This window comes from Neophocaena asiaeorientalis, unplaced genomic scaffold, assembly GCF_003031525.2.
Source record: "Neophocaena asiaeorientalis asiaeorientalis breed wild unplaced genomic scaffold, Neophocaena_asiaeorientalis_V1.1 scaffold22, whole genome shotgun sequence".
NCBI lineage: Eukaryota > Metazoa > Chordata > Mammalia > Artiodactyla > Phocoenidae > Neophocaena > Neophocaena asiaeorientalis.
The window spans coordinates 479784-500919 of record NW_020174422.1 but is presented as its reverse complement, the minus strand read 5'-3'; the positions used below and the strand labels follow the sequence as shown (position 1 = coordinate 500919).

The window sequence follows — 21136 nt, the reverse complement described above, 5'->3', positions numbered from 1 at the left end:
AGTAAAGCTCAGAGTATCTGGGTGACTTGCTCTAGGCCACCCAGTGAAGTAGTGACAGAGCCAGAACAAGACCCTGGTCCAGGGTCTTTGCTACATGTCACAGGGTCTCCCATGTGTTCCGTCAACATGGGCTCCTGTGAACTCATGCCGTGGTCAAATGAGGCACGCCTAATCAGGAGGGAAGAATTATGGGAAGGGAACTTAGTCTGTTTACCAGCATAAATGGAACTGACTCATGGATTACCCTCTCTGGGTGACTCTGCCAGCACGGCCATCTGTGTAGCTGGTTGGTGTCGTGGGGAGGGTGGGGGCTGGGAGTCAGGACCTTGGAGATGAGCTCTGTGACACTGGACAAGTTGAGTGACCTCTCTGATCCTCAGCTCGCTCATCTCTGAAGTAGAAACAGCAGCAGTCCTGTGCCTATTTCCTGGGGCTCTTGTGAGGATGTGCAGTGATGGTTGCAAGCCCCAGCACGTGTTCTGGCGTGTAGCTGGTGCTCAGGAATGTGAGCCATGATCATTACGAATTATTCTCATGGTGACCCAGCCTGCAGAGTTTCTGGTTTAACATAATTCAACAGCCCTCCCCACAGGAACCACCATGTAGTGAGTGGACTGGTTTCTTGAGAGCTAAGGCCTGTGCTGATTCTCGACTGGGTCTTCCAAGTCTTGGGAGTGTGCTGTCCCAGGTGTGTCTGGGGTGGAGGGGAGCTGGAGCAGACAGGGCCAGGTGCCTCCGCCCACTCACCCTGCCCATGTCCTCTCAGTACTCCAAGCAGGTGGATGACCGATTCGGTGCCTATGTGGCATGTGCCTCGCTCGTCTTCCTCTTCATCTGCTTTGTCCAGATCACCATTGTGCCCCAGTAAGTACCCCATACCACCCAGGCTCCCTCCTTTGGCTGCTGGGGCTCCAAGGGTGGGAGGGGAGGTCATGTAGGAGAGCAGAGGCGGGAGTCTGAGCTGAATTTGCTCAGACAGGGAGAAAAGTTTACAGTCTTGTCCTCAGCGAGACCAGGAAGCCAAGAGTCTGCCTCCCCCATGATGGGTAGGCCATGTGCTCATTGCAGGTGGAAAACTTCTGTCTGGGCACTGCCCGGCGCACGGGAGACCCCTTCTCTCCACTTCATCCTCTCATCCCATTTTAACGCAGACCACTGTTGCCCATTGAGTCACCCAAAGTATTCACCAAGCTGGTTTCTGCATGACCTTTGGTTTTTGCAAAAAAACAGTATATCTTCAAAAAATAAGGGTTTTATGCTACTCCAGATATTTCAAAGAATGGATTTCAGATTCTGAAGACTTTTCTCTAAGAGGTGTTCCTGAAATCTTCTGAGGACTGGCTGTGTCACTGAGAGAGGCCTGTGGCTTCCGAGGGGACCACTCTGAAATGGGCTGTTGGACATGAAGCGTTTGTTAGGTAGTCATTCACAGTAGGGTCACAGCTAAGTGAGAAAGATAACCTCTCCATGTATGTATGTGTGTGTATATATATGTATATATGCACATATATATATATACACGTATTTTTTTACTTTTTATTATGCAATATTTTAAACATACAGTAATTAATATAATCAACACTCATCCCCTAGATAGAACAATTGTTCTTTTTTTAAAAAATTAATTAATGTATTTATTTTTGGCTGTGTTGGGTCTTCGTTGCTGCGTGCAGGGGGTTTTCTTTAGTTGCGGCGAGCAGGGGCTACTCTTTGTTGCAATGCGCGGGCTCCTCATTGCGGTGGCTTCTCTTGTTGCAGAGCACGGGCTCCAGGTGCACGGGCTTCAGTAGTTGTGGCACGTGGGCTCAGTAGTTGTGGCTCGCAGGTTCTAGAGCACAGGCTCAGTAGTTGTGGCGCACGGGCTTAGTTGCTCCATGGCATGTGGGATCTTCCCGGACCAGGGTTTGAATCTGTGTCCTCTGCATTGGCAGGTGGATTCTTAACCATTACACCACCAGGGAAGTCCCAGAACAATTGTTAATATTTTGAAAGATTTTTTTATCTATCTTTTTCTGATTTTTTTAATTGAAGTATAGTTGCTTTAGAATGTTGTGTTAGTTACAGGTATATTTCTGATTTTTTAAGGTAAATTTTAGACACAAGGACATTTTCCCCCTAAACACGTCAATAGACACCTGTTTTAATGGCATTTTGCTTCTTAACCACAATGCTTTATGTACCAAACAAAACTAACCCCAGTTCCTCTATAATCATCTAATACCAAGTCTGCATTCAAATCTCGCAAATTGTCCCCCTAAATGTCTTCTACTCTTCGTTTACTCATAGCCAGGATCTACTCAAGATCCACTGGATGCATTTGGTTATGTCTCATAAATCTAACTTAATCTGGAAGAGTCCCCTCACTCCAGCACCTTCTGTTTTTCATTTTGAAATAATTATAGACTTAAAGAAAGGGTACAGAAGTACTACGGGGAGTTTCTGTACATCCTTCATCCAGTTTCCCGTGCTATTGACAACTTCTATAACTGCAGCAGAGTACTCCAAATGAGGAAATAACCCTGCAATGATACATGAACTAATCTAATTTCATCAGCATTCCCCCAGATGTCCTTTCTGTGTTCCAAGAGCTGGGCCAGGACCCCACATTGGATTTAGCTGCTGTATCTCCTTAGTCCCCTCCAATCTGTGATGCTTCCTTGGCCTTTACTTACCTCTCATGGCCTTGGCACTTCTGATAAGTACTGGCTAATTAATGTGTAGAATCTCTCGAATTGGATTTGTCTGATGTTTTTTCATGATTAGATGGAGGTTGTGTATTTTTCACAAGAATCCCACAGAAGTGATGTGTCCTTCTCAGGGCATCATATCAGGAGGTACATGACGTTGGCACGTCTTATTACTCAATGCCTTTTATTTTTAATGGCACTTATCGTTGAAGAGATGGCCCTTGTGTTTGTATCTGCTATGACCCTGTCAGGATACCACAGGTGAAAACCAGACACTGGCAGCCAGCTGCACCCTGGTTATGCAGTTAATGTCCATTGCCCCCTGCACTGAGACCATGCAGAGCTGGTGGGATTGTGGGTCTTTACCGTCATGGGACTCATTTTCTGTACTGAAATGGAGCTATAGGTATAACAAGCAACCTAGACTTTCCGTCCTGTTGCAGCTGAGAGTCCCCTTCACTTGGTTGCATAATCCTGCCTCTTTGCTGCTTCTCTCTTTCTGTAGCGTGGCTTGGGGCTGGGTTATTCCAGATCCCTGCTCTGCGCGCAGTAGCTTCACTCCCTCCTCTGGCCACAGCTCTGAGCTGCTAAGGCATGGATGGAGGTCGTTCTCTGGCCATCCTCTCTCCAGGGAAGCCTTAAAAGCTACTTTAAAGGTCTTTCTTTCCCTCTGAAGAGAGTTCTTTCCCCTGTTCTGTTTGTTTCAGGCAGCTAAGTGCTGGCTTCTGGGGGAGCCTGGAACAAAGATGCCTCCCTAGAGGCCTTCACCTGCCTTCTTATGTCCTCCACTTGCCTTTAACCTGCTGACAACACCTGTCATGTCTGGCTGTCTCACTTCCTGAAAGGGAGAAGGGGTTTCTGGGGCCTCCTGTGGTTGGTTGGGAGTGCTGTGCCTCGACCAGCCCCTGCCCCAGGAGGGCCACGGCGGGCTCCAGATGGAAAGTCACTTGCAGTTCTTTCGCCCGAGGATACTAGCCCTTTGTGAACATTGAGCTCACCTGTGATCTGCCTCTGTGAGGAGGGGCAGCAGGAGATCCTTGCAGTTTTTACGGTTGTTGTTGAGCTGGGTGGGAATAGGGGAACAGAAACTGAACAGGACTTGTGCGGCTTGGCAAGTAGGAAGGGGACAGGGTTTAGGGACTCTGCCCTCCAAAGGGACATGTCACTGCTGTTTCTCAGAGTAGCTGGTTGGGCTGTTGACAAATGCATTTCTATAAAGGATGGCCATTTATCAAACCAGCCTTCAGAGTTACTTGTCAGGCCATAAGTGACTACCTAGAGGGAACAGCCAGGTGATTTTTAAAATGGGTCCTTCCAGGCTAAATGAAGTGAGTCTATGGATAGCTAAGAATTAGGCAAAATATTGGGCAGGTGTCACCCCGTTCTTCGTTTGGCTCCTGTGTGGGCTATGTTCCCCCACGAAAGTGACAAGACCGGGAGGAAGGGCAGGAGCCACACCGTTACGGAGGCAGGTTCCGAATCGGTTCACAAGGCTTAGTAATCCCTCCTCAGTGAGTCCGGGGCCAGGCACCCAAGACTGGGCAGGAGGTGCAGCAGAAATGGAGCAAATTCTGCTTCCTTCGTGGGGCGTCTCAGAGCCCCAGAATTCCCCACCTCCTGTCTCCTTCCAGCTCCGTGTTCATGTTGAGTTTCTACCTGACCTGTTTCCTGCTGCTGACCTTGGTGGTATTTGTGTCCGTGATCTACTCCTGCGTGAAGGTGAGTCCAGCTTATACCTGAACCCCGGTCGCCTTCTTCCCTCCCTTCCCAGCCCACTGATGGGGCCCCTCCCAGGGCCTGGAGAGTCACACCCGGGATCCAGGTGCCTGATGCTGGATCACAACTCTTGATTGGCATTCGCAGCAAGCCAGACTGCAGGGGGCGTAGTTTATCCGAGGAGCCTTATTTGTACTGGCTGTTTCAGTTAGCCTTTGCAAATCTCTGCAAGAAGATACTGTTGCTGTCTCTTCTGTCTGTCCCCTGGGTATCAGGTAGGCCAAAGGAAGGGCACGTAGCACAATGCCTGGCACAGAGCAGCGGTCAGTAAACATTTGCTGAAAGAATGAGTGTGAAAGGGATCGTTCTCGACACCCCTTCTCTGTTCCAGTGTGCCCTGGAAATGGCCCTGGAGGGAGGCCATAGAGATTATGGCTTTTGAGCTGCCCATCATATAGATGAGAGGGAGACCCAGAGTGGTTCATTGTTTCAGACAGGGCCACACAGCTAGTAGCATGGGCGTGAGACCCTGTTCTGTGTTCTTCTCCCATGCCACCTCTTAGGCATGCTGTGTCGCCATCCAAGCTGTGTCCTTCAAGGGGACCTGACCACAGGTCATTAGGGTCTGTTGTAGAAATCACTCAGGTTCCTGTTTGCCTTGCCCACCAAGCCTCTTCCTCAGTTCCTTCGCCACGGTTTAAGAATTCCCATGGGCCCTCCCTGGCAGTCCAGTGGTGGGACTTTGCCTTCCAATGCGGGGCGGGGGGGCGGGGGCAGGGGCCTGGGATGGTGCAGGTTCGATCCCTTGTCCGGGAGCTGAGATCCCACGTGCCTCATGGCCAAAGAACCAAAACAAAAAAACAGAAGCAATATTGTAACAAAAATTCAATAAAGACTTAAAAAATGGTCCACATCAAAAAAAACAAAAAACAAAAACAGAAGAATTCCCTGATGGGCCCAGCCTGGTTCCAGAAACCTCTCTGTCCCAGCAGAGACAAGCTCTTTCTAGCTTCTGCTGTAACCATTTCTCTGCTCCTCCCTGACACTCACTTGGAGCCAAGCCCCTGGGGGGCCCAGGCCCTGCCAGCACTCCCTACACCCTCTGTGGTGGGCACCGTGTTCTCCTTCCTGGGGGATTGGACCTTTGTTGTCTCCCAAGTCCCCTTTCTCACTCCATCCTCCAAACAGAGTCCTTCATTAGGCTGTAAACTGTTTAATCACCTGATGGTCAAGATCTTGGTGGACTGATTGTCAGAACTGGAAGGACCTTAGAAGCATCTGGTGTGCTGCAGTGTGCCCCTGAGCAGGTGCAGAAGTGGATGCCCAGAGAGGGGCAGGACCGGCCGGGGTCACTTGGCAAGTTGAGCAGTGTGGTTAGCCAGTTCCTTCGCTGCATCGTAGGGGTTAATCCTGGCTCCCTGCCTCTCCACCAGCTCCTTCCTCAAGGCTATGGCCTCCCTCCTGCTCTGTGTTCAGTCTCTCTTGCCTTTTGGTCTTGACGTTGTCAGGCACCCCGGCCTGCTTTTCCCCCAGTGGACAGTCCCACTTTCTTCCTCTCATGGCTGTAAAAGCACGCCATACATTCACAAGAGCCAAAAGGTGGAAAAAACCCAGGTATCCATTAACAAAGGGGTCCCCAGCCCCCGGGCCTCGGACTTCCACGGCCTGTTAGGAACCAGGCCGCACAGCAGGAGGTGAGTGGCTGGTGAGACAGCGAAGCTTCATCTGTGGCTCCCCATGGCTCGCAGTACCGCCTGAACCCTCGCTTGCATTAGCTCCTGAACAATCCCCCCCCAACCCCGTCCGTGGAAGAATTGTCTTCCACGAAACCGGTCCCTGGTGCCAAAAAGGTTGGGGACCGCTGCATTAACAGATGAATGAATAAACAAAAGTGCTATGTCTGTACAATGGAATATTGTTCTGCCATAAAAAGGACTGAGATTCTGACACATGCTCCGACATGGATGAACCTTGAAGACATTGCGCTAAGTGAAAGAAGCCAGACACAAAAGGGCATATATTGTATGATTCCAGTTGTATGAAATATCTATTCTAGACAAATTCATAGAGACAAAAAGTAGATTACAGGGTAGCCTGGGCCGGGGGAGGGGGAGTGGAGAGTTATTGCTTCCGGGGTACAGAGCTTCCGTTGGAGTGATGAAAGGGTTTTGGAAGTAAATAGCAGTGATGGTTTCACAGCACTGTGCAAGTAATTCACGCCACTGAATTGTACGCTTAAGAAATGGTTAAATTGGCACATTGATGTTATATATATCTTACCACAGTAGAACAACCTAACAAAAAGCATACCAGAGCTGAAAGGCCCTCTTAAACATTCTTTGGCTGAACACTCAACAAGAATCTTAAGTTGTAAACTGAGTCAAAGTCACTGTTTTGTTTGTTCATCTGAGGCACTTAATTAGGCTATTCAAGTCAGAATCAAAGCTATCTGTTGTTTACAAGTTTTAAACTGGAGCCGAGCTTCTCTCTTTTCTGTTAGCTGCTTTGGTGAACCTGAGCCTCATGGACTGCATTTGGTTTGTGTTGCCTGACTTGCGTGTGTATCTGCTGGTGGGAGAAGAGAAGGAAGCAGAGGGGGAGGAGGTGCGGAGGGGAGGGGACGGGCCCCGCCTGCACTGGCCATTTTAAGTTAGTTCCTTGGTCTGGTGAATCCTTTTTGCCACCGTCAGAGATTATTTATAAAAGTCATTCCTGCCTCCTTGTGTTTTATAGAATCGACCTATTTTGTAATCAGTGTCACAGTCAATACTCTTGTTCTCAATTCCTTCATCCAGCCCAGTGATCTTTCTGACGGCTCTGAGGCCTCAGTTTCCCAAGGGGGGGGCCGGTGGATGGAACACTTCCCTCCCTGCCTCGACTCCATTCTGCCCACCTCCCCACACCCTTCCCACCAGAGGAGCCTGCTTCTTCCATCTTGCAGTTGTAGAGCTTCTGTAAGGAGTTTGTTTAGAAAAAAAAAGTGCTCTGTGACTTACCAAGCCTGAAACCTGCTCATCTGGACCAAGAGTTGAAGAGACACTAATACCCATCTTGGGCTCCTAGCTGTGTGCTTCTCTCACAGCCTCTGAGAAGCCATTGTCTCAGCATTTATCCACTCTCTGGAAAGTAGACCCCGACCTGAGCAATTGTTTGTAGCATGAACTCCTCTTCCAGTCAATAATCAGTCTTCTTTCCTCTTTGTGTTGTGGATTAACTGCATAGTGAGATGTGAAAGGGGTAAGTCTCCCTTTTGGCATCTCTGCAGCAGGGCGGCCTGGCCCCCCTTCCCCTGTCACACTGCCTGAGGCCGACTGACTGAAAGTTGATTGTATGACCTTTTCAGGTACTGCTGTGAAGCTGACTGGACTGGAATTTTCAGTGTCATTCTGTTTCTTCCTGTGAAAAGATTTGCCAGAACTCAGACATTTTTCATCTGATTTCCACAGTTTCTCAGAAATCATGGCTAGTGGCTTTCCGATGAGATACAGCAGTTCCTAAATTACCCCTGCCTGCTATGGGCTCCGCAGATCCAAAGCCAAGCGGTCCTGTCAGACATGGTCTCTTTCTCTGTTTCATTTACTTTTCCAGTTCCCCAAAACAACTTGGACTTACTTTCTTAAATCATCCATATTTTATCCTTTTCGAAGAGAGAAACGTGAAGAAAGTGTGGTCTGAGTTAGTCAACAGAGTTGTCTTAGCTGTCTGTCAGGGAGCAATTCCTGGGTCCTTTCTGCTTTTCTGAAATGTACTGCTCACCGAAGGCTCTGATTGTTTTTTCCATCTTGGGCCTGTATGATCTTTTCCTGACACGGCTTGGCCCAGGTCACACACACACACCTAGATTTCTCAGAGCATCAGCTGCCCTCTGGAGCCCCTCTGTCTCTGGGATGCCTTGTCCTAGGGATCATCCCCTGAGCGTGTCCTTCTGGTGAAGCTGTCTTAGAGGGCCGGTCTGAACATCTGCACGCACCACTCCTTCCTTCCCTTGGCATCGGTGCTCATCTGGGCTCCAGAGCTGCTTTCGTCAGAGAAAACCATGCTAAATCCCTTCTTGCCGTCACATGTGGTCCCCAAACTCAGAGAATCTCAGATTGGTAGGGGCCCGAACAGTGAGGCAGCCCAGACACCCTCCTGAGGCCGGAACCTCTTTGCATAACCCTGCAAGGGGTGGGCCAGCCTCTGCCGTGTCAGCTCCAGGGATGGCGAGCTCACTCATGTCTCCTGAGTACAGCCCCTTCCCTCCTTGGCCAGCTCTGACTGCTCTGTCAGTCCCCCTGTGGCTTCTGCCCCCTCATCCTGTGAGGCAGCTCAGGCCTGCCCCTGACAGTGCCAGCACTTCTGCTACCACCGCCCAAGTAGGTGGAAGAGAGTGGCTCCCTTCTGTCCCCGCACTTGACTGGGCCCCCTTTCTCTCCTGTGGCTCATTAGCACGTTCTCACTCAGAAGGCCAAACTCTGCTTTCCTGCGGTTTGGGGGTTGGATACAGACAGGCCCAGAAGGAGTACTCAGCTACAGGGCCGCACATGTGTGCGTGTGCGTGTGCGTGTGTGTGTGTGTGTGTGTGTGTGTGTGTGTGTGTGTGTGTGTGTGTGTGTGTGTTTCAATCTCTTTCATCTTCTAGGCTGCTGGCTCCCTCTTGGCTTGTCTCCCACTGACCTCCTGGACCTGATTGTCTGACCTCCTGGAAACTGACCAGGGCTTCCTCTAGGCCCTCATCTGCTCTGTGCAGTCACCTAAAAGCCTCCTCTCCTCTCCCCGAAGCCTGAAGCTAGCCAAGTCCCGTCTTGCCGGCCCTCCTTCCTACCACGCCCTCCTGACTCCCTTCCACAGCTTCTAAAACAGGGCCCTACTCCTCAACCAGTACCTCTCACCTCCCAGCTGGCTTCTGTCTTGTGACGACTCCAGAATCCCCACACTCCGCTTTCCAGAGGCTTGGGGTCACACTTTGCCCACTTGAAGAGGATGTGTTGCTGTCAGGCACGTTCGTTTGGGGGTGGAGAAGGCTTCATTTTCAGGAAGGAGATCTTAGGTTCCTCCCATGGCTTTTAAGTCAAGCCATCTTGGGTCCAGAGCCCAGCCATGCCACCTTGACTAGCGTTTCCCAAACCTTTAGGTGGCTTTTATTATATCCACTTTGCAGGTGAGGAAAATGAGACTCCAAGCAGTTAGGCAGCTTTCCCTAGGTCCCGGAGCTAAGAAGTGGTATAGCCGGGGTTTAAACCCAGATTGTTCTTGACTCCAGAGTCCACAGTCCTTCCCCTCCAGGACACTGCCTCTGTTAATATGTCCAGTTGACCGCTGAAAGGCCAGGTGATAAGAGCAGTAGTCAGCGTCTACTATGGGTCAGCATCTTCCTGTCTTGTTCTGAAGTTTTCATATCTTTAAAAATATTTTTCTGAAGTAGGAGCCACTGCTTCATTTATTAACTCCTTGTCAGAAAGTCTGTTTTCTTACATTATTTTGCTGTCAGATTTCATCACCTTATTTCATTCCTGCAATACCCTGGTCCCACGTGACAGACAGGGAGCCAGGACCCCAGGGAGGTCATTGATTTGCCTGGAGACTTCCTGAGAGGCCAGGATCAAAACTGTCCCTCACCCCAGTCATGGTTTATTAATTGTGTCGCCATTTCCATTTTTCAAGTTGAATTGATTTGAATTAATCATATTGGGGTTGGAACTTTTTCTTTTAATTGATTCTTTTTCTGAGCTCTGATGGTGAACAGGCACTGAGCAATTGGTTTGCACAGACACAATTATCCTTCCAGAAAAATGCTCTCCAGGATCTGTATGCAGCTGTAGAGCAGCCCGGCGAGGAGATTCTACTCCAGGTGAAGAATTTTATTGTCCACACCGGGGTTAGTAAAGGTGGGATTTGGGGTCAACATACAGGTGAACTTTTTGTTACAGGAGATGAGATACTCTATAAACCAGTGCCAGGGCAGGATGTCAGATCTTCTGGAGACTTCAAAAAGGCAGCAATTCCTGGGTTCCTGCTGAGACTTTAAGTCAAGAGCAGGTCTTTTGAAAGGGTGACAAGGGAAAATGGCTTGTAAAAAGGCAATGCATTGAGGTAATCACTCATGAGATGTTAGAGCTGTAGCAACGGTCCCCAGCCTTTTTGGCACCAGGGACTGGTTTCGTGGAAGACAGTTTTTCCACGGACGGGATGGGGGTGGGGGTGGGGCTGGCTCAGGCGGTAATGCGAGCGATGGGGAGCCGCAGATAAAGCTTCACTCGCTGGCCCGCCGCCCACCTCCTGCTGTGCGGCTCGGTTCCTAACAGGCCGGGGGTTGGGGACCCCTGAGCTATAGTATTCCAGGTTGGATTTTGTTTAATAGCCTGCAGTTCTTCTCTGGGTGGCCCCTGTGGGGCTCCTGGTCCCAGGTTCACCAGGAAGCCTGTGTGCATATACTGTTCCCCAACCACCTTCTATAAAGGCTTTACCATCTTCTAATAAGTTTTGTCTAAACCAAGTCATTACACTGGCGATGAAAGAAGCCGTTCAGTTGACGGATAGGGTGATCAGGACTGAAATGGTTTAAGCAACACGGGGGATGGGGGAATGAAATGGCAAAATTTTAAGCAGGCAGCGATTAGAAGCCATCTGTCATACCATTTCAGAGTAAGATCCTCATGCTAGTGCCAAAACACTTTCCACAGCTGTGAAACCAAAAATTCCTTTACTGAGAAACAAGGACTTTTGTTCTTATCGACAACATAGCTCTTTAAAATGCAAATATTAAGTAAATTTTCTATGGACTTTAACAGTTTTCAAAGCGCTTTCAAGTGCATCATTTCATAACCACCCTGGAAAGTATATATTCCCTGTTTACCAATAAGGAAACTCAGAGCCCTTGATGACTTCCCCAGGATCACACAGTAAGAGGCTGAGCAGGATTTTTTTTAATAAGTGCTTTATTGAGATATAATTCACATACCATAAAATTCACCTTTATAAAGGTTATAAAATTATAATTCAGTAGTTTTTACTATATTCATAAAGTTCTGCAGCTATCACCACTAATTCCAGAACATTGTCATCATCCCCAGAAGAAGCCCCGTACCTTTTAGCAGTCACTCCTCATTCCCTGTTCCCTGTTCCCACAGCTCCTAGCAACCTCATATCTACTTCCCGTTTCTATGAATGTGCCTGTTCTGGACATTTTGTATAAATGGAATCATACACTATGTGGCCTTTTGAGATTGGCTTCTTTCACTTAGCATATTTCAAGGTTCGTTCATGATGTACTATCTATCTGACAGCGCGTTATTCCTTTTTATGGCCAAGTAATGTTCCATCGTGTAGATATACCACATTTTGTTTGTTCCTTCATCAGTTGATGGATATTTGGGTAGTTTCCACTTTCAGGCTGTTATTAATAATGCTGCTATGTACATTTGTATACAAGGTTTTGTATGGACTTATGTTTTCAGTTCTCTTGGGTATGTACCTAAGAGAATAATTGTTGGGTCATATTTTGAGGAACTGAAAAGCTGTTTTTCAAAGTAGCTGCCCTACTTTACATTCCCACCAGCAGTGTACAAGGGTTCCAATTTCTCTACATCCTCACTAGCACCTGTTATTATCTGACTTTTTGATTATAGCCATCCTGGTGGATACGAAGTGGTTGCTTTTGTTTTTGGTTTGCATTTCCCTGATGACTGTTGATGTCAAATATCTTTTCATGTGCTTGTTGTCCATTTGTGTAGATTCTTTGGAGAAATGTCTATTCATAGTATTTGTGGGCTTTTTTGTTTTGTTTTGTTTTTGGCCACGCCTCGTGGCCTGTGTGATCTCAGTTCCCTGACGGGGCCATGGCAGTGAAAGCCTGGAATCCTAACCACTAGGCCACCAGGGAACTCCCTGTTTGTCCATTTTTTAATTGGGTTGTTTGTCTTTTCTTGTTGAGTTGTAAGAGTTCTGTGCATATTCTGGTTATAAGACCCTTATTAGATATATGGTTTACAACAATTTTCTCCCATTCTGTGGATTGTCTTTTCATTTTCCTTTTCATAATCATTTTTAATTTATGGTAAAATATACATAATATAAATTTTTTATTTTAACTATTTTTAAGTTTACAGTAGAGTGGCATTAAGTACGTTCATATTGTCGTGCAACCATCACCACTATCCATCTCCAGGACTTTTTTATCTTTCCAAACTGAAACTTTATACTCATTAAACAATAACTTCCCATTCTGCCCTCTTCCCTGGCAACCACCATTCTGCTTTCTGTCTCTATGAATTTGACTGCTCTGGGTACCTCAAAAAAGTGGAATCATATAGTATTTGTCCTTTTGTGACTGGCTTTTTTCATAATGTCTTCAAGGTGCCATCCATGCTGTAGCGTGTTTCAGAATTTCATTCCTTTTCAAGGCTGAATAATATTCCATTGTGTATGTATACCACATTTTGTTTACCCACTCATCCATAGCTGGACACTAGAGTTGCTTTAACCTTTTGGCTATTGAAAATAATGCTGCTATAAACATGAATGTGCCAATATCTGTATAAGCCCCTGCTTTCTATTCTTTTGGGTATATACTCAGAAATGGAATTGCTGGATCATATGATAATTCTGTGTTTAATTTTTTAAGGAATCGTCATACTGTTTTCTACAGCAGCTATATCATTTTACATAACTGCCAGCAACAAACAAAGGTCCCAATTTCTCCACATCCTCACCCACACCTTTTTTACTTTCTTGATGGTGTTATTTGAAGGAAAAATTTTCAAAAAATTTTTTTTTTTTGGCTGTGTTGGGTCTTCGTTTCTGTGCGAGGGCTTTCTCTAGTTGCGGCGAGCGGGGGCCACTCTTCATTGCGGTGCGTGGGCCTCTCACTATCGCGGCCTCTCTTGTTGCGGAGCACAGGCTCCCGACGCGCAGGCTCAGTAGTTGTGGCTCACAGGCCTAGTTGCTCCGCGGCATGTGGGATCTTCCCAGACCAGGGCTCGAGCCCGTGTCCCCTGCATCGGCAGGCAGATTCTCAACCACTGCGCCACCAGGGAAGCCCAAATCTTCAAAATTTTGATGAAGTCCAACTTATCTGTTTTTTCCTTTTTGCTTGTGCTTTTGGTGTCATATCTAAGAAACCATTGCCTAAATCCAGATTTACTTATGTATTTTCTTTTAAGACTTTTATAGTTTTAGCTCCTACATCTAGGTTTCTGATCCATTTCAAGTTAATTTTTGTTTATGGTGTGAGGTAAGCTCCAAATTCATTCTTTTGCATGTGGAGATACAGTTGTCTTAGCGCCATTTGTTGAAAAGACTATTCTTTCCCCATTCAGTTTTCTTGGCTACCTTGTCAAAATCAATCAGTCGTAAAGGTAAGGGTTTATTTCTGGACTCTCACTCTATTCCATTGATCTCTATGTCTATTAAAGCAATATTTTAATCCAAGCTTATGTTCTCCAAATCACACATGTCTTTTCTTCTGCCATGTTAGAGGGTTCAGTCAGAGTGCCTCCTTTATTACCCCAGAAGGAAGTGTTTTTTCAGAAGAATGCCACAGACTTGATGATCCATGAACACATCTGAGAGGCACCCCTGCTGGGGACATGGAGGTCCAAGGTCTTCACCACTCAGCCTAGAGCCTGAATGGCTTGCAGGCCTCTGCCACTGCTGCATTCCTTCTCTGTGGTCCCTTCTTTCCCTCTGCTGAATAGGAAGTGGCCTTGTTGGAAGGATGGAGGAGGATTTGGGGTGCAAAGATATACTGCTTCCCTACATGCATGCCCAACCCAAAGCCCAAGACTGAGGGGGTAAGCAGGGCACTTTCGTGGTGTCAAGAAGTATGAAGGGCCTGAGATTTGGTTTTACCCTAATTACAAGCTAATACATTAGCTTGTTGCTCTTTCATAGATACTGGCAGACGTCACGAGACCCCTGGGTCAGAGACAAGAGACTTTATTACTCACAGCACAGCAAACAGCACAAACATCAGCATATTGGTGTTGGTTTCCCAAAGGCCCATGAGGGCAACCTGATGGGCCCGTGTAGACGCCCTGCATGTAGTGAGTTTGGGTCACAGCTGAGGAACACTGGACCAAGGGCCCGGCACTCGCTGGCCTTAAACATTGTGGCACACAAGCCAGTCCTCTCCACACTGGGAACGAGCAGTTACACCGTGGTCCCACTGTGTCCCCTTGCCTACTTAGCTGTCTGTGTGACCAGCTACAGAAACGCTCTGTATCAGAGGTCTGGCACTCTCAGCCAGAATGTGCAGGTGTGCTCAGGGGTCGCACAGGAAAAGCCACGCCTAGAACCCGGGCCTCCAGGCTCTGGTGAGTGCTTTTTCCACCACCTTCGTCCGCCCTTAGGGGTTTCCAAAGGCCGCATGGCATGCTTGCAGATCAGCCTTACCAGGAGGCATTAAGGTAGGTGGGATGGGGGGAGCACAAATCCACTACTTCAGTTTTCTGGGGTCTGTCAACTTCTTTTTTAGTCTAGGTTGCTTGGGAGATGAAGGGCACATGGGGGCCAAGGCCAAGTATATCAGATTTGGTAGACCCAATCATTTAATTACCAAAACCGCAGTGGGTCTTGAGTGGACATACAGTTTGTCTAGCTGAAGGAAATACAGGGAGGATTAGGTGAGGGAAATGGCAGATCCATGGGCATCCTGCTGAAGAAAAGCTCACTTAATTCACACGACTGGGGCCCTGCTGTCCGCTTACACGCTGCTCTGCCCCCTTCTCACGTGCCCATCCCTTTCCTCCAGACCCCAGGTTCTCTCCAAGCCCTCAGACCCACAGCTCCCTACTTCCCTGAAGCCTTCTGACCCTCCCTGGAAACGTTCTGGGCACCTCCATGTCTCCTTCACTCCCACCTCCTGCCCCTCCCTGATTGTAACTCCAAGCGGCCCAGCATTCACACAGCGGGTACATGTGCTTTTTTCTCTGCTTCCCCGTTGGGGTGAAGGTAGCATCTTTCCTTTCGTCCTACCTCTCTTACCTGTGAGCTCCCCAGGTGGACCCCCTTCTGGCCAGCTGCAGAATCTGTGCTGTGGTTGGCCTGGAAGCGGGGGTGCAACAGTGCGAGGCTGGAGGCTCGCCCACAGGGAGGGGGTCAGGAAAGCCCCTGTGGTTCTGTTGGCGAGAGACAAAGGTGGGGAGGGCGTCCACCGAGCTCCTCTGTGGTGGTGTGCGGAGTCCACTGAATTCTGTTCCGTGTCTGTCCTCCCTCTGCCCCGTGACAGCTCTTCCCGGCCCCGCTGCAGAGGCTCTCCAGGAAGATCGTGCGGTCCAAGATGAACAGCACCCTGGTGGGCGTGTTCACCATCACCCTGGTGTTCCTGTCGGCTTTTGTCAACATGGTGGGTGGCTCCACCTCCCCAGCACTTCCTCAGCCCGTTGGGTGAAACCCAGTGGAGCCCTGTACCTCACAAGCATGGGCTGGGAGGAGACTTTCCCCCAGGCCCTGGCATTCTCCCCCCTGGAAGTTCTTATTTGGGTCTCACCTTGGGTCTGGGATCAGATTTAGCTCCTAAAGCCTCTTACACAGCCTTATGTCCTCACTCTCGAGGCTGGAGGAGCCAGAGAGACTCAGGGAAGTATGCCCCAAGGGAGGTTTACAAGCCCTGCCCTGGGTAGCTGGGCAAATCTTACCCGTTCCTCGGCCTCTTCCAGACTCCTCTCCTGTCCCGGCCAGTGTCAGGCTGCACCTGAGGCGAGGCGGGATGGGCACCTGCTGCCTGTGGAGATGAGCTACCCTGGCCTGGTCCCCACAGGCTGACCCTCTCCTCCCCCACCAGTTCACGTGCAACTCCAAGGACCTGATTGGCTGCCTGGCGGACGAACACAACATCAGTGCCAGCCAGGTCAGCGCGTGCCACGTGGTGGAGTCAGCCGGCAACTACAGCCTGGGTGATGAGTGGGGCTTCTGCGGCAGCCCCTGGCCCAGCTGCAACTTCCCCGAGGTACTGGGCAGGGAGGGACTGGACACGGATGGGGACCTGCCACCCCAGCCCTCTCTGCCCTTGGCTACTCTGATGGACAGTCAGGGGCCCTCTGCCATTACAGAGACCTCCTTCCCCCTCAGTCTCTCTCACTCTTTGTGCCAGACACCAGTGAACAAGGCCGACCTCCTCAGTATAGCAGTAACAACAATAATAGCATAGCTATTGTTTATATGGTATTTACCATGTGCCAGACACTGTGCTAAGGGCTTCACATTTACTCATTTAATCCTCACAGCAACCCTATGACAAAGATACTATTTTATACAGATGACATTGAGGCACAGAGAGGTTAAGTAACTTGCCTAAGGTCACGCAGCTAGTAAGTGGCAGAGCCAGAGCTCCCACCCAGGTCACCTAGCTTCAGAATTCTTGCTCTTAACCTGAAGGCAGAGCTGTTTCTCAACCCTCAGCCTCAGCTGCATTCCTGATATGGCCTCAGGAGGACCTGTCTGACCCCTCTGCCATGGGTCAGAGAGCAGAGCGGAGCAAAGGGAACCCAATCCCAAACCAGTACTACCGCCAAGTTCACCCATTCAAAGTATAATTCAGTAGCTTTTAGTATATTCACAAACTTGGGCAGCCATCATCATCATCTAATCTTAGAACATTTTCGTCACCCCAAAAAGAAATCATGTACCTACAGGTTATTGGGTTTGAAAAATGGCGAGAACCTTTCGAGAGCAGCGTGCATTAAGCGCCTACGGTATGCGAGCTGCTTCGTTCACCCTGCCATGCTTCCTCAGGGAGCCGTTTTGCAGCGAGCAGCAGGGCCAGGCTTCCAGCCCAGGGTATTTGCTCCAAGCATTGGGTGATTCCCACAACCCGGCTCCCTGACGGGGCTCACGTGAAACCTGTAAGATGATGACAGTTTTTGCCCTTTTCTGGGGAGAAAGCCCGTGCTTTCCATCCAATTCCCAAAGGGCCCATGACTCATAACAAGGGTTCAGAACCACAGTGAGGGCCCCGTGGGCTGTCACAGTGCTGGCCTCCCTCCCCCGCCCCAGGGAATGGACCTGATCCTGTACACATGGGCAAGGGAAACTCAGTGAGGGGTAGGGCTCCCCCTCACCGGTGCTCACCTAGACCAGTTGTCCCTGGGCCCCCGCCGAGCCCTCCCTCTGCCCAGGCAGCCATGCTCCAGCACCCGCCCTCTGCTCCCCACCTCTCTTCCCTCTCACACCTGGCCGACAGCCCACGGGAGCTGCTGCCTGAGGGCTGTTTGCTGAGAAGCAGAGGCTGGTTTTGGTCATGACACATGCCCCTTGGTGGTTGCCCCGTGGGAGAATGGGGGAACAAAGCAGTGGTGTCAGGGCCTGCTCTGGTTCCTCGTTTGTGGCAGATGGTTGGCTGGTCACCGACTTCAGCTCTCACCAGCCCGATCAATTTCAGGCCCTCAGATCCCAGGCCCTACCAGCTACAGACCCCTCCGGCTGGCCCCAACCCACAAGTGTTGTTCTTTTTCAGCAACTCCTCACAGACCCTGAGGTGGACCTCAGTATTAAGCCTTGGCCTCCTGGATGTCTGGGCCCAGGGTCTGAATAGGAATCCAGGCTGGCGCTTGGGTTCCCCTCCCCATCCCGCAAGGACAGGACTATTATCCTTAGGGCTGATGTATCGGGTTGTGCCTTCCCTACTCCTTCCTCTGCCCCTTTCCTGCCGGTGACTTGAGGCTGGTCCCTCCCCCTCCCAACCGCCAGGGGCCTCTGCCGTCCCTCTCTGGGTTCCTGAAGGCCTAGGCAGAAGGGACTGCCCCACTGCCAGCCACCAAATTTGGCCCCCAGCCCAAGGCGGAAGCAGCGAACAATGAGTCACTCTGCCTGATGCAGAAATAACAATGCTAAAGCTAAAAGAGAGAAATAATAGTTGCTGACCTGACTAGGACTAGTGTCAGGGGACAACAGAGCAGAAGTCGACCTCTGAGATCACCTGGTTTGGCCCCTTGGTTGTCTGAGAAAAAAAGTGAGGTTCAGAGACCAGGATTTCCCCAAAGTACGGGGAAGAGCACAGTCCCTCATCTGAAGCCTTTTGGGTCAGATATGTCTTGGACTTGGGAATTTTTCAGGTTTAAAAAGGTTACCTCACACCCCAGTGCAGTATGGGCAGCACCTGATAATGAAACACAGAAATAATTCTGCAGCAAAATGTATGAATAGTCACAGGAAGCAGGGCAAAGGTGATAATTCGCATCACATCAGTAGGTCAGTTTGGCCACCAAATAAGGTCAGTTCAGATGTTGCCACCACATGTTATGTTGCAGATCAGGGGCTGAGGCCTGCGGTCCCACAGTAATGGAGGGCACCATGCACTGTGCCAGGAGCTTCCTATTGTGTAATCATCACAGTAAGCCCATGAGATAGAAGGTTTTGCATATGGGGAAACTGAGGCTTAGGTTGAATAAATGGCTTAAGTCACACAAACAGTCCATAATGAATCAGGGCTGAAACTCAAGTCTGCCTGAGCCTGGAGCCCTGCTCTAACCATTAGGCAACACCGCTGGTAGTGGTCCTCCTCAGCCTGGAGCCCCACCTCCTGGTTCCTACCCAGGGCCACTCACACCACAGTACAAGTTTGCATCAGCAGAAGCATACCCAGACCCCCGGTTTCACCTGAGGACAGCTCAAGACTGGAGGGATGCTGGGGGGCGGGGCCGGGGGAGGGCAGGGCCCGGGGCGCTGAAGCCGCTACCTTCTCTCCACAGTACTTCACCTACAGCGTGCTGCTCAGCCTGCTGGCCTGCTCCGTGTTCCTGCAGATCAGCTGCATCGGGAAGCTGGTGCTCATGCTGGCCATCGAGCTCATCTATGTGCTTGTCGTTGAGGTGCCCGGTGTCACGCTCTTTGACAATGCCGACCTACTGGTCACAGCCAACGCCATGTAGGTGGCACCCGCCTCGCACTCTGCACGGGGTCTGGGGCATTGCAGAGAGGCAGGAAGAGCGGGAGGCTGGGTTCCTGGGCTGCAGGGGGCTTGCCAGGGGAGTGTTCTGTTGCTCCCAGCTCTGACCACCGGGGCAAAGCAACACAGTGTCTTGTTTCTTTCCCTCCATCCCTCCCCCAGTGGTGAGGGTGGCCTCAGAGCTACTAGGTCCCCTGTCCCTCTGCCTCCAGCCTCCTACTCAGTCCTGACCTCAGGCTTCAGTGAATTGTTCCTCTGTCCAGGGCAGCCTTTGATGACCTATTTTCACCTAACTGCCCTTGCGCCTCAGGCCCAGAGGGGTCAAGGTCCAACAGAGCTGGAAAGCAAGGTGTGTGCAAGCAAAGGAACAACCTTTGCTGTTCGTAGGCACTTGTCCTGCCTCGAACCAGACAGTTGGACGTACGTTATCCCTTTCATCCTCATAGCAACTCAGCAAAGTAGGCAGGGCCACCCTGGACGGTTGGGTAGTTTGTGCACTGCTCAAAGGCTCCTGGCTGTGGTGGTGAGCAGTTAAATCCTACAGCCCAGAGGTGACAAGTATGGGGGTTGTGCCCCAGGCTATCTAGCTGGCAGTCAGCCTGGTCATATAGTGACAGATGTCAGATTTCCAGGGGAGGTAGCTCCGTGAGGGGAAAGAGCTCTGATTTGGGGTCAAATTGAGTTTGAATCTCAGCCTCAGACACACATTTGGCTATTTTTCCTGAACCTCATTATTTTTTCCCGGTAAACTGGGAATAATAATACCTACAGTAGTAAGATGTATGTAAAGTGCCTGATATGTAGTACCTTTTTCTTCCCATTACCATCCCCCCCACACACATACATCAGGAAGAGCAAAACACGTGAGTGACAGGTCTGTGTCCCCTGAGAAAATGCAGTGAACTGTACTTTCTCTGAGTTAGAGGAAGGGATCCATTCATCCATCTGTCCATTCACTGAAAAATATTTATTGAGGGCCTACCCTGTTCCAGGCACTGAGCTTGGCAGTGAAGGTACAGTCATGGATAAAATAGGCAATAACTCCAGGGTCGGAAATGTTACCTTCTTGTGCAGAGTATCGCCTGAGAAAAGGAAGATGTTGTGAAGGATCTAAGTCAGATGCAAGGAAGAATCTCTCCACAGCTGTGCAGGGCTGTGGGCAGATGACAGGGAGACGCTGTCGCATCGTGAGCGGTGCAGGCTGCAGTCCCTTGGGGACAGGAGAGGGAGGAGGTCGACCCTTCTCCCTGTGGATCAGGGCGGGAGCTGGGAACTTTGCCTCCTCCTTCTCTCCTGCCCCGCCCCTCCCCAGAGCCCCTCCACTCTTCCTGTTGAAGCAGCCACAGAGAATGGAGGTCCTTTCTGGGTTGGGAGACCCTGGTGTGGCTCTAGGGCAGCACTGTCCACTAGATAAATCATGCAGGCCACAGATGTGATTTAAAATTTTCTAGTAGCTATATTAAAAAGGCAAAACAAGCAATTTTAATAATGTATTTATTTAACCAATATATTCAGAGTATTATTTTCATATATAGTCAGTTTAAAATTATTAATGGAATATTTGACATTTTTCCACACTAATTCTTTAAAACCTAGTATCTATTTTACACTTACAGGACATTTTAACCTGTACTAGCCACATTTTAAGCTCAGTAGCCAGTGGCTACCATACTGGACAGTGCAGGTGTAGTGTTTCTCCTTCTCCGGGTGGCAGCGACTGGCTGGGGTAGGAGAGGGGACAGGCTTCAGCCCAGGTGGATGTGCTGGGGGGGCCCCAGGCTCCCAGGTAAGGGCTGGGTGATTTGTGGTCGTGGTGACCAGATGCTAATTGGGGCTGGCCTTTCTGCAAGCCTCCCCTCCTGAATGTGCC

The 21136-nt window shown here is 49.7% G+C and overlaps 1 protein-coding gene across 1 annotated transcript in view; it reads left to right on the top strand.

Annotated features, from left to right (window-relative positions):
- ADCY5 (adenylate cyclase 5) overlaps positions 1-21136 on the top strand; it is a 151825-nt gene that overhangs the window by 116582 nt on the left and 14107 nt on the right. Inside the window, 5 exon segments of the mRNA XM_024756489.1 lie at positions 767-864; positions 4319-4406; positions 15610-15726; positions 16165-16329; positions 19070-19245. Coding sequence (XP_024612257.1) covers positions 767-864; positions 4319-4406; positions 15610-15726; positions 16165-16329; positions 19070-19245 — 644 coding nt within the window.